The 12,152-nt window shown below is 55.9% G+C and overlaps 1 protein-coding gene across 11 annotated transcripts in view; it reads right to left on the reverse strand.

The window, feature by feature from the left end:
- The window catches only part of ATP6V1C2 (ATPase H+ transporting V1 subunit C2), a 53,351-nt gene that overhangs the window by 2,822 nt on the left and 38,377 nt on the right, over positions 1-12,152 (reverse strand). For 7 of the 11 annotated variants that reach the window (XM_058551794.1, XM_058551795.1, XM_058551792.1 and 4 more), the window contains 8 exons: positions 9,619-9,710; positions 7,052-7,150; positions 6,436-6,504; positions 4,211-4,303; positions 4,024-4,117; positions 1,340-1,477; positions 1,098-1,178; positions 372-469 (listed from right to left, as the gene is read on the reverse strand). In XM_058551794.1, coding sequence (XP_058407777.1) covers positions 372-469; positions 1,098-1,178; positions 1,340-1,477; positions 4,024-4,117; positions 4,211-4,303; positions 6,436-6,504; positions 7,052-7,150; positions 9,619-9,710 — 764 coding nt within the window. The remainder of the gene's footprint in view (positions 1-371; positions 470-1,097; positions 1,179-1,339; positions 1,478-4,023; positions 4,118-4,210; positions 4,304-6,435; positions 6,505-7,051; positions 7,151-9,618; positions 9,711-12,152) is intronic. The other 4 variants (XM_058551796.1, XM_058551798.1, XM_058551799.1 and 1 more) reach the window with 2 other exon arrangements.

Raw genomic sequence — 12,152 nt, forward strand, 5'->3', positions numbered from 1 at the left:
TTTAGTTTTTGTGCTGCCTTGGGCTTCGGAGGTCGAGGACTGGGCCAGCGCTGCTGTTTCTTCCAGGAGCCGCTGGGCCCTGGCGGGCTGTGGAGGGGAGGGACGGGGCCCCTGGGAGAGCAGGAGGACACTTGCCCCCAGTCTGGCAGGAAAGGGACACCGCGCACAGGGCTGAGGGAAGATTTACTTGACTCAGGAAATCCTAAGCATGTTGCCAAGAGCCAGAGGAGCAGAGGGAGAGGGCAGGAGGGCCCGGCACGCCCTAAGCGGGCTGGAGGGGCAGGGCGGGAAGGGGGAAGGCAGGAGCCCAGGTGGCTGCAGGGCTGCCCCCTCCCAGCCTCCCCACCGCAGGCCAGGGCATCTGCACGCACCTGAGCACGGACTCCACAAACACCCGCAGCGCCTTGATGTGGATCCAGGCGATAAAGGCTTCGCTGAAGTTCACCTTAAGCCAGCGCAGCAGGGGGCCCTGCAGGGAGGCAGAGTGGGTGACCCCTCCTGTGTGCTCTGCCCAACACCAGGCCCAGAAAGGACATGGGTTTTGACAGAGCGAGCCCTGAGCCGAGAAGAAACGCCCAGGAGCCAGCAGAGCAGCGAGTCAGTCGGACAAGGCCCGGGCCAGGCCCAGGACCGCGTTCTCCAGGGCGCCTGATGCTCGAGAAGCTCAGGGACCAGCCACCGGGCACATGCGTGGGGCACCACAGACGGGGCCGGGGGCGCTGGGCAGCCCCTGACCTCAGGCATTCGGCAGGCAGCTGACAGGCCTCCTCTGACACTACGCCGCCAAGGAGCCACCTTCTCAAAGGCTCCGCCCCAGGTCCCGGCATCGTCCAGCAGCTGCCACCTCCAGGGGGCTCCTCACAGCCCCACCTCACATGGCCACAACCTCTCGGGGCCACAGCAGCTGCCACGAATGCTGGTGCGGCCAGACCTCTGGGGGAGCTCAGAGTCCTGGAGCGGAGGCTCTGAGCGCCCACCTGATACCTCCAACTGCCCACCAAGGTCAGGGGTGGGTCCAGCCAGGGCAACCAGGGCAGGAGAGCCGAGCTGCCCACCACCACCCCCAGCAGGGCCTGCCCGTCACCAGCTCCAGCCACCTCCAGCCAGGGCAGAGGCACCCTGGCCCACAAGCACCATCCATCGCTGGGGGCAGGGCGGGGGGGCAGCTCCAAGAGGCCCTGCAGATTAGGAGGAAGGCGTGATTCTGGGCTCCTTGAATTTAAGACCTCAAAAGCCATAGCAGATAACAGAAAATGCAAAGATTCGCTTTCTCAGAAGACGCCTGCACTGGCGAGGACATGCGAGCCAGGGAACCCCAGGGGTCCCAGGGGTTGCTTACCTCACCCTCGCCCTCACTCTCTCTCTCTCTGTCCGTCTGCCCCGCAGCAGGCCTATCGGGGCTACCTAGCGGGGTTACCTTAACCCTGTGGTCCGGGAGGGTGGATGATCCCTTTTTAAGAGCAACACAGGAAGTTTGCTAAAGGCACAGAAATGATTTATTAATCTTTCAGCAAACATGCATCACAAACAGACAGAAATAATTCCCCTCGCCTGAAAAGCACGTGAAAGCAACTCAGGAACACCAGCCCACCCTCGGACTCGCATGCTGCGAGGACTAGAGGTGTGACAAACACGTGCCCCTCGGCCCCCCGGGGGTTCCAGTCTTCAGGTTCCATTCTCCAGGGACAGAGCCAACTGCTGGCAGAGGGGTTGGTTCCCACATCCCCTCCCTCTGCCTGGCCTCGGTCGGGGCCTCCCCCAGCAGCAGACAAGGACCCGAGCTCCAGCAATGGCTCTGCCCGCGGAGCTGTCCGTCTGGGCTCAGTCGAGGTGTCCCCAGCAAGTGCAGCCTACAGCAGCCTCCTTGGCAATCAGGGGCACCTGAGTGTGCTACATGCAGAAAATCAGTCAGGCGCGCTGTCAGGACATGTCAGGACATCTCTCTCCGCAAACGGGGAGAGCACAGGTGCTCTCAAAGGGAACTGAAACCTGGGAGCTAGCCTGTGCCCTCTGGATGACAAGTAACAAAAAGGACGCAGGGTGCTGGCCATTCCCACCTCCAAACAGGCTAAAGGGGCAAAGAGATTCTTGAGAAACCCAGTAGGGTGACTCCAGCTGACCCCTGCTCACTGGCCCACAGTGAGAGCCTCGCAAGGAGCTAAGTGTCTCCGAGGTAGTGTGTCTCTTTGGAGCTCCATTCCCCCACAGAGAGGCTCTGGCAGGGCTCCCAGGGGCAGTGCTGGTCTGCAGAAGTCTACACCATGTAAAAAGCGCCAGCCAGCAACCTGAGACCGGAGGCAGGTGTCAGGCTCGCGTGTGTCACCTCGATCCTCAGGGGTGTGTGCCAGCACGGAGCTGGGTGCCAAAGGCCCTACCTGACCGCCTGTCCCCCAGGCAGGGCCTCCCACTGGACACTTGTGAAAGCTGCCACTATCTAGCTCCCATCCAGAGACACTGTGTTGGGGCCCGGGGCGGGGACTGAAGGAAGTGGGAAAAAGCTCTGCCTAGAGAAGGCCAGAGTTCCCGGGTAACTGGGGTTTCAGGCGGGCCGAGGTTAAGGAGGAAACCCTTCGGATTTCAGCTCCTGCGGGTGAGCACCTTTCCCTCTCTGGGTGCCGGGTCTGGGGCCTCGGGGCCCGGGGCTCCAGTTCAGCCCTTTGTCTCAGGAAGCGGTGACACGCCCCGGAGCCTCAGCCCCAGCTCAACAGACTCTGGATCTGAGAAGTGTGTGTTCACCTGGCGTGCACACTCATGTCCACGCACATACGTATGTTTTTGCTTGGGGGAGGAGAGTTAAAATCCCCCATCAGCACTTTCATATGATTAGTCCCCTCCTCAAAGGGCGACGGGCCATTGCAGTGGGGCTCTGGGAACCCCATTTGGGGGGCCCCATGGCTGGTGCTCACTCCTGAGGGGCCGACTTGTCTGGAGTTCCTGTGAAAAGGCCATTGACCCAGAGAGGTCGGTCGGGCGGACATGCGGAATCCCCAAGGCTGAGGTCGGAGAGGGCCCGGGGCAAACACTCGGCCACACGGTAAGGGCTCCTTGCTCTCACCCAAGCACATACTTACAGCTTCATGTTTACACACCGACGTTTTTCTGAGAGGCCTGAAGTACATTCTACTCATTCTTCTCTTCCTGTCTACACTAGAGGCAGAATTGGAAGGTACTCGGAGAACCTCCCTGGTGGAGATGGGGGAAGGGGACCCGAAAACATGCCGCCAGACCACCTAGGGCACCCGGCCCAGCCCAGCGCTGCAGCTAGAGGACGCCGCGTCAGGAATGTGCCCATTTTACAGGGCAGCAGGGTGACTCTTCCGGGGCTACACTGTCCACATTTCAGACATGACGGTGGTTCTCCCCCTCCTGACCTCAGCAGCCTCACACACGGACAGTCTCTGAGTGGCTGCTGTCGGAAGTCTCAAGGATAAGCACCCGCTCTTTGCTAAGAGCAGAGGAGAGGTAAATACAGGTGCTGGTGACAGAGGAGGTCACATCACGCCTGGAAATCACACTGACAAGGACTGCGGGGGTGACTGTTGGCCACACCGTCCAAGGGGCATGGCACTGCCCACTCTCGGCCCAGGTGCTCCTGCCTAGACCCTGCCTGTCTTGCTCGACCTTTGGGGCGGGGGACGGGATAGGCAGGGTCCTCTTCCCAGGGCCAATGCTCATTAACCTCTCAGAGCCTCAATTTCTCATCTGCAAAATGGAGCTAACAGTCCCCTCCTGGAAGGGCAGTGCTCAGGCCTCGGTGAGATCTCGTACGGACACGCCCAGCACCTGGCTCACTGTTCACAGGCCGCCTCCACAATTCCTTGTGCATGTCACCTTCCCCCAGCCCCTGCTCTGGCAGCCCCAGGAGAACATATGATCCGGGATGGCGTGCACCCAGGGGAGTGGGGACGACGGGAGCCAAGAGGTGGGGACTTGGCAGAGCCCCTCTGCCCAGGCCTCTGGTGGGCATGGGAGTGGGCGCTTGACATCGTGCATGAAAAGCCGCGGCCTCGATGGAATACTCACATACTGTTGCTTCTTATCGGACAGCAATCTGGTCATCTCTTCCCTTTCCCTCTTAATTTCTTTTTCATCATAGTAATATTCACGGACAGTGAACCTTAAAACGAGCAAATGAGAGGCTTTCATTAAGAAGCTTCTGGTCGGAGCAGAGACCCCTCCAGCGGAGAAGCCCAACCAGGCCAGCCCTTACTTATTTTCTTTGGCTTTGATTTTAAAATCATCGATCACTTTTCGAAACAGGGTCACAGTGAAGAGGCCGCCTTCGTTGTCCTCAGCAAGCAACCTGGTAGGGAGAAGCGTTGGTTCGCCAGACTCATCACCAGGCCCCACGCAGGAGCTGGGCTGGAAGAGGCTGTCCTCTCCCTTGGGGGTGGGTCACTGCCAAGGTGAGCCTCCATACCCGTCAGCCCCGTGGCCTATATGGAGGGGCCCTGGCAGAGCCGAGGGCGGGGGAACCAAGGGTGTCCCTTGTTTCCTAACGCTGGCTCTGCGGTCTTGGCTGCCTGTGATTTCCGGCTCCTGCCCTTTCCACTCACGCTCCAGGCTAAGGCCTCAGGGCCTCCATGGGATCTAACGCAGGCCCTTGGTTGGGAAGGCTGGAGACTGGCTGTGCAAAGACCTGGGGTTTGGCTCCTGTTCACGAAATGCCTGCGAGATAAGCTACTCCTGGGTCCTGGTCACCTCACCCACACTGGGGGGCCCGGGCTCTGACGTGGTATGCTTCTAATGAAGCAGGGCAGCGTTCCAGTTGGTGGAAACCATCCCACAATGTCCATTTCATATCCAATGTCACCATGTTCTAATTAGACACAGCCTCCCAGCACACGTCATTGTGACACCACTGTGGTCACTGTGCCCAAGGACATGGGGGTTGTTGGGGCCAGAGGTCTAAGCGTCCTTAAGTCCTGCCGGCCAGATGACCCGATAATGGGAGCCCTTGGGCCCAGGCAGGGTCTCATGGCATGCTGGCCAGGTCACCTTTCCTGTTTCTCAGAGCTCACACCCATAGGGGCTGACCCCAGCTCCAGAAACCTTTCCAGAGTCATCTCTGCCGACGCTCAGGTGCCCTCTGACAATGAAGGGCCTGGCGGTTCTGGTCTGAGAGGACAAGCCACCTACCAAGGCAGCCTCTCCCAGCAGGGGTCCCAGGCACGTGGCACAGAGAGCCAGCACTAGAGAGCGGTGAACGCCTCTGCCGAGCAGGCCAACTTCCAGGGCCAGCTCCTCTGTCCACCTGTATGCCTTCCTCCTCCTGCTGCAGACGTGACTGCCCCAGCTCATTCCTCTGGTCTCCCCTTGTGACTTCAGGCTGTGACTGTCCTGTTCCCTGGACTCCTCAATTTAGCTCCTGATTTCTATCTCCTGTGAGTTTTCGATCCTGGGAGAGCCAGCCTTGCAGCAGGTGCCCCAGGCCACAGGCCTCGGGCTGGGATGGGCGTGGGTAGGGCTGCCCTAACACTGAGCTCCGTGTGCTGGGAGGCGGATGAATGGGCGTGGCAGCCCAAGACTCAATGTCAAATCTTTTAAAATTACAAGCTGTATCAGACATACGAAAAGGCACGCAGAATAACAAATACCTATGTATCTGCCACACAGCTCAAAAGAGAAACAATTTTCCTACAGTAGAAACCCCACGTGCCCCTCCCCAACTGCACGTTACTTTCTGCCCTGAGGTCATCACTGCGCTGAGCCTTGTGTTTCTCATCCCCAAACACCCCCGTGATGCTACTGTGCACCTGGACATGCGCAAATTACATATGGTTTAATTTCATCCATTTTTACACCTTAAATAACTGGCTTCGTGCTGTGTACCCTCCTGCACTTGCTTTTTCCGCGCAGAGTGCGATTTCTACATAACATCACACAGTGAGATTTCTACATGACATCGTGTAGTGAGATTTCTATATAACATCACACAGTGAGATTTATCTCTGCTTACGCAACTCTAACTCATTGGTTTCCCCCCTGGGTGGTATTCATCATTTGACTATATTCCTTTCTCCCTTCTCCTGTCCCTTTTCCAGCCCTCACTGACCGCTCCTGCTCTGACCCCAGCAGGCCACACGCTGAGACTGTTTCTCTCCCCAGCTCACACTCTGTGGTCACCACAATCAGGCCTTTGCTTGACCCTCAGGTGGAAAAGAATCGACGCCGAGCTGAGGATGCAGAGCAGAGTGCAGCAAAAGCCCCACACCCACTGCCCCAAGGTAGCCAGGGATGGCTTCTCGGAGGAGGGGGACAGGGAAGCGGAGTTCTGAAAGATGGAGGGAGTCAGGCACATGGCTGGGTGTGTGGCCATGAGGGAACTCCAGGCCAAGGAACTCTTGCAAGTACAAGTGAGGATCCTTGCACCCTTGGGGCATGTTTGGTGGTTGGGTGCCCCAAAGCACCCACACAAGCTGGGGTTTCACTTACTTGGTCGACCGAGGGACCACCATGTCCGAGAGGGATTCGTAAGTTTTCTGCCATTGTGTGTAGCTTGGTCTGTGAGAATACAGAACTGTAGAGTGATTTTTGCAGAAAAGACTGTAGGGCGTTCTGAGTGTTAGGAAGCTGCACACTCCTTTTCCCAAGGGACTGAGAGAGCCCCAAACATCCCCTGAGAACCTGCCTGGGCACTGGGAAGCCCCTGCCCAGCCCCATCCTGGGCCCAGCCTCCCCATGAGGCCCCGGGTGCATCCAGAGATACCTGTGGGGAGCTGTCTACTCCTGGCCCTGTGTGGCCTTGGGCAGGCCAACTGACCTCTCTGGCCTCAGGACAAGGGAATAATAATACCGTCCCCCAGGCTTGTTGTGAGTGACATGAGATCCTGGCTACGGCAGCTGGAACACAGCAGGTGCTCAAGGAACAGCTGCTTCTGTCACCACTCTTACCGCCACAAGCACCGTCGCCCTGCCCGTTACCACCCACACAGCCCCATTGAGGGACCCCAGGATCTGGGCCATGGGGGACTCCTCCTTCCTCCCCATTGGGCAGGGCCAGTTTCCTTCCCTGATCGCCAACACAGCGAGACCCCAACCGTCCACTCACTTGGGGACGATGACCAGAAGTGTGATCAGATACTCGGAATCCAACACAAAGTCTTCTTTGCTCACAATGTCGCTCAGTGTCCGTGTGAAGAGGTTTCCCCTGAATCCATGTGGGACAAAAAGGGTGTGATCAGCAGAAAGGCAGATGGAGGCAGTGTGGGCCTGGGCTTATGGGCCACAGGAACCCCTGGCACACCCACAACACACAGGTGCTGGGAAAGGAGGGGCAGGCAGGAAACGGGCAAGGCTCAGGATGTTCCCTGGGGAGGGGTGGGGGCCCTGGCTGAGGGTGCCCCCCAGGCTCGGTATCTGGGCAGCCTGAACCGCTGCAGCTGGCAGGGCCTCAGGTGCTATCACCAGTCACCCGAGGGGCTGCTGAATCCAACACCTCCATCACCTGTGCTGCCCTGGTGCAAGCCACCAGCTGTTGGGAGGGGACCTCGGGTGCCAGGCAGCTTAAGTTACTCAGGTGTCAACAGAGTGGCCAGCTCAAGAAGCCGCCTGGGCTGTCCTGGGCGGACACAGGCCCAGAGAGAGCTGCGTGTCTCTTTACACGCCTCACAGGTCCAGCAGAGAGGCGACATCCACCTGAAATAGCTTTCTACAAGCCCGGTGGAACCTGGTCTGCATTGAGGTCACGGTATTTTTAGCACATGGATCAAGGCTGTTGGCTCAGCAAATGGGCCAAGATACTGCTCCCGGGACTGTCTGCAACCTTAGCACACAGGCTGCGACATTAGCTGATACATCAGCCCACGACGCTTCCTGAGTAAAGAGTTCTCAAGCGCATGGCCAAGGCGAAAACTTTAGGGCAAAGGCCATCCCACAGAGGCTCTGCCGCCTGCCCAGGGAGCTGGCACCTCTCCCCTTCGCCCGCACCATCACTGATTGGCCTCCTAGGTCCCTCTCTAAAGGCTCCACACACGAGCCTTCCTGCCACGGCACTTCTGCGTTATCCCCCCACCCTCAGACCTCATCTGTCTGGTTTACACCTGCACCCCCTGCAAAGTGGACTTCCCATAAATATTTGTTCGATAAATAATTGTGAACTCTCCTAGTGCAGAAATTGTATTTTATTCTGCCTTGCGTCTTTAGGACCTATAAGGCCTGAGAGGATAGGAGATGCTTAATAAATGTTTATCAAAAGAAGGAAAGAATAAGAGAAGAGGGAGGTCGAGACCATTCCATCCTCTTCACTCCTCCCTCCTTCACTCAGTGAATGTGCTCAACAGATCAGTCAATGTTACTGCGGATCAATGAACCGACTTCTTCACCAGCTGACTGAGGAGGTTAGACCAGATATTTGCTCAAGTCCCAAACAAGTCTTACGAAGTCCACAATTTGGGGGTGCAACAAATGGGTGGCCCAGCAGGTGAATGGCCCCATGGCCCACTGGTCAACGCCATGATGGATCTATGCCAAGGCCACCATTTAGGGCTCTCTGCCATTGGCGCCCTGCCCTTCTCCCATCTTCACTCCTCCTGGTGGGGCCAAGGAGGAGGCGAAACTCAGTTGATGCTCATTTAGTTCTGATGCAAAGTCAGCCAACGACAACGACGATTTCTAGTTGAAGTACGTGTTTCCCTCTTTGGATTTAAAATTTCCACTAATGTACTATTTGCTTTTTTCACAAGAAGACAGCTGGCCCAGTGACCATCAGAAGAGAGAAGCAGAAATGGAAGGGTGGCTCACAGTGGTGAGCCGATCAGAGGGATGGCCATACGAGGGGACAGCTGGTTCTGAGCTTCCCTGGGCCACTTCCTTTCTCTGGAGTATCTTCAGAGAACTGCCAACAGAATCAGATCCAGAATCTGGGGAAAATGGGAAGATCTTCCATGCCAACTCAGCCCTGTTCAGAACCACCTTCCAGCCTCCTCAGCAGGAGCTCATCTGGCTTCTTCTTACATACCTCCAACAACAGGGCACTCACTATCTCACAAGACAGTCGCTGCTATCATGACACTGGGCTTATGCTTTTCTCTAGATACCTCCCACCATCTTGGTGACCAGTTATGTCTGCTGTGTGTCTGGGCCAAGCAGTCTGCTCCCTCTCCCACACAGTGGTCCTCCAGGTGGGGAGAGAAGGTACCTGACTCCCTGAGGCTGCTCTGCTCTAGCTACAGAGCCCACTGCCCTCTGTTGGCTCTCACAAAGGGCCAGGCTCTGACATCCTGGCCTCCTACTGCCCTGTGTGTGGAGGGGCCTCTGTAGAGCTTTCACGGGAGAAGGAATACCCCAGGTGTTCTCGATAACCTGGGGGAGGTCGGGAGAGGGAAGGAAGCCCCTTACAGCATCGTGTTCCTCTTTGAGCACAGGCAGGGAGGCCATTAACCCCTGCTTTGGCCTTTCCTCCCCTCGTCTGCTCCGGGTCCTCCTCTCCCAGCACAGCTCCTGGAGAGGCAGGAATGCCTCTGTGTCTATCTGTCTGTCTGTCTCGCTCTGTCTCTTTCAAACACAGACACAGACCCCAGCTCACTCAGTGATCTGAAAGGCACACACATAAGCCCAGCCAGGATCCTACCCAGCCAGGCTTGGAGGCCGCAGCAGTGCGGGTGCACAGACACTCACATGGACTTCCTCTCCAGGTTCTCCAGATTTGTCTTCAGAGTATTGTATGAGGCTGTTCGGGACTTCAGGTCAGTCTCAATTTGTGCCAGTTGCTGTTCAGAAAAGTAAACGTTTAAAGAGTTGGTCGGACTTTTCAAAACTGCCACAAATTGCTCCTGGTCTACTTAAGAAAAAACAATGCATCCTGCTCATTTGCCAAGGATGGCTTATATTTTCCCCCTCTGCTCTCCCAGATCTTCCAGCATTCGGCCCTGCAGTAGCCCATGGGAGGCAGGGAATGGATTAATATCTCCACTTTGCAGATACGGAGGCTCGAGACATGAACGGCTTTTCTAGAATCACTCAATGAACTGAATCTTCTGATTTCAAGCCCATCTCATACTGTCAGGGCACCCAGGGCCCTCCACACCATGTGCTCTCAGGCTTCGCCAGAGGTCAGCTCAGAGTGACCCCCATCCTGGTTTCTATGGTTCAGCCCCAACCAGCGCCCAGGTCTCCAGGCTCAGCTGTGCCCTGTGGCAGCCTCTTCCTGTTCTGTGTAGGTAGGAAGATACCTTACAGTTTGGAGGCAGGTCTCTGATCTGACATTAAGGAGATCTCCTTGTTCTAGAAGTTTCAGGAGCACATCCCAGACCCCCTACTGGGTGGACGGGGCAGGAAATGAGACAAGTCTAGCTCTCCTGCCTCAAGGGCCCCATCCACCCAGCCGGAGTGATAATGTCCTCCCCAAGGGCTTGCAGCAATGAAAGAAAAATGCCCACCAGGGCCCAATTCACCTGAAGCCCTCAAAACCCTGCAGCTGCTAAGACAACTGCTATACATGCGTGTAAAATGAGGTCACTGAACCCAGCACCCCAGGGCCACAGGGAGCCCCTCTCACATGTTGGGAGCTGTCGGGAGTTTAAATAAACTCCAACAGCCTCTGCCCCGCAGAGCTCACACTTTCACAGCAGGGTCCATTAATACAAACTCGTTCAAGAAAGCAGGGCACCCACACTACGGAACACACGGCAGCTGTTCAGAGGAACAGGGGAGATTCATACACACTGACACGGGTGGGGTTCGGGCCAGTTCCCGTGGCTCCGGAGACAGACTGTGCACATGCCCCCACTTCTCTCTTCTCAACCCCACGCTCAGTGACACCTCCTTGGTGGCCTGCAATTGGCCATGGTGGGGATATTTACACATCAACAGCCGCAACAGATGAGCACGTGGCAGCTGATACGGGACTAACTGGAGATAATTATCTGAATAAAAGGAGGCAATCGGTAGGACAGGAACAATTTTGAGTTGAAATATACATATTTTTTATACAGATGGAAGGATCCACTTTAAATTTTTAAACATTGGTTACCTTTAGGGAGATTAAAGGGGGCAGGGGAAGGGGGGATGGGGTCACGGGAAGCCTTTAATGTTTTTATCTTTACATTTTGATGTGTTTGATTTTTTTATAAGATTTATAATATTTTACAATTTTTAAAAACTTTTTACTTTGAAATGATTATAGATTCATGGGAAATTGCAAAAATAGTACACAGAGATCCCTGGTGCCAGTTTCCCCCATGGGTAACATCTTGCATAACAACAGTACAATATCATAACCAGGAAACTGACATGAATACAATCCACAGACCTTGATTTTCAAAATAAGGTTTATATTAAAAAAAAAAAATCCTGTCTCATCCTTGTTTTTCTGATTTCACTACAAGCCAATGAAAAACTACAGAGGAGTATTTGGAAACCCATAAAACAGAGAGGAACTTGGGCTTTGGGACCAGTCCAGCCCCAATTTGAATTTTTGTGTGTGTGTGTGTGAGGAAGATCAGCCCTGAGCTAACATCCAATGCTAATCCTCTTCTTTTTTGCTGAGGAAGATTGGCCCTGGGCTGACTTCTGTGCCCATCTTCCTCTACTTTATATATGGACTCCACCACAGCACGGCTTGACAAGCGGTGCATCAGTGCGTGCCCGGGATCCAAACCTGCGAAGTCTGGACCACCAAAGAGGAGCGCTCACACTTAACTGCTGCACCACCAGGCTGGCCCCTCCAGCCCAAATTTGAATGGCAGTTCCAACTCTGACTGGCTGTGTGACCTGGTGTCAGGTCCTGAACCTCTCTGAGCTCACTGCCATGGAATTACTGTGAGCTAATACAATCTACGGAGCAGGTCACTCAGAAAGGCAAGTCCTTTCCTCCACCGACTGAACTCCTGGGGGCAGGCAGGGTCTTGGTCATCTCTGCCATTCCAGGCGCAGCGGCCAGCACAGGGCACTGCTTAGAACAGGCGTTCAACAGAACCAAACACGCCCAGCCCTGCTCCTTCCAGGCACGTGGTCAGCTTGCACTTCCTGCCACTGAAGGCAGGCGTGCCAGGCAGAAGCCTTGAGGGCTTCATGTAACTCCCCCCACAGCACCCAGAGATGTTTCAGATGGTGGAGACACCAGCAGTCAGCACGCCGAGTGGGTTGGCATAGAGCAGGCCCTGCCAACCACTGGTGGACATGAGCGTGGTGGAGAAATAAACCACAACATG

The sequence above is a fragment of the Diceros bicornis genome, chromosome 12, assembly GCF_020826845.1.
Source record: "Diceros bicornis minor isolate mBicDic1 chromosome 12, mDicBic1.mat.cur, whole genome shotgun sequence".
Lineage (NCBI taxonomy): Eukaryota > Metazoa > Chordata > Mammalia > Perissodactyla > Rhinocerotidae > Diceros > Diceros bicornis.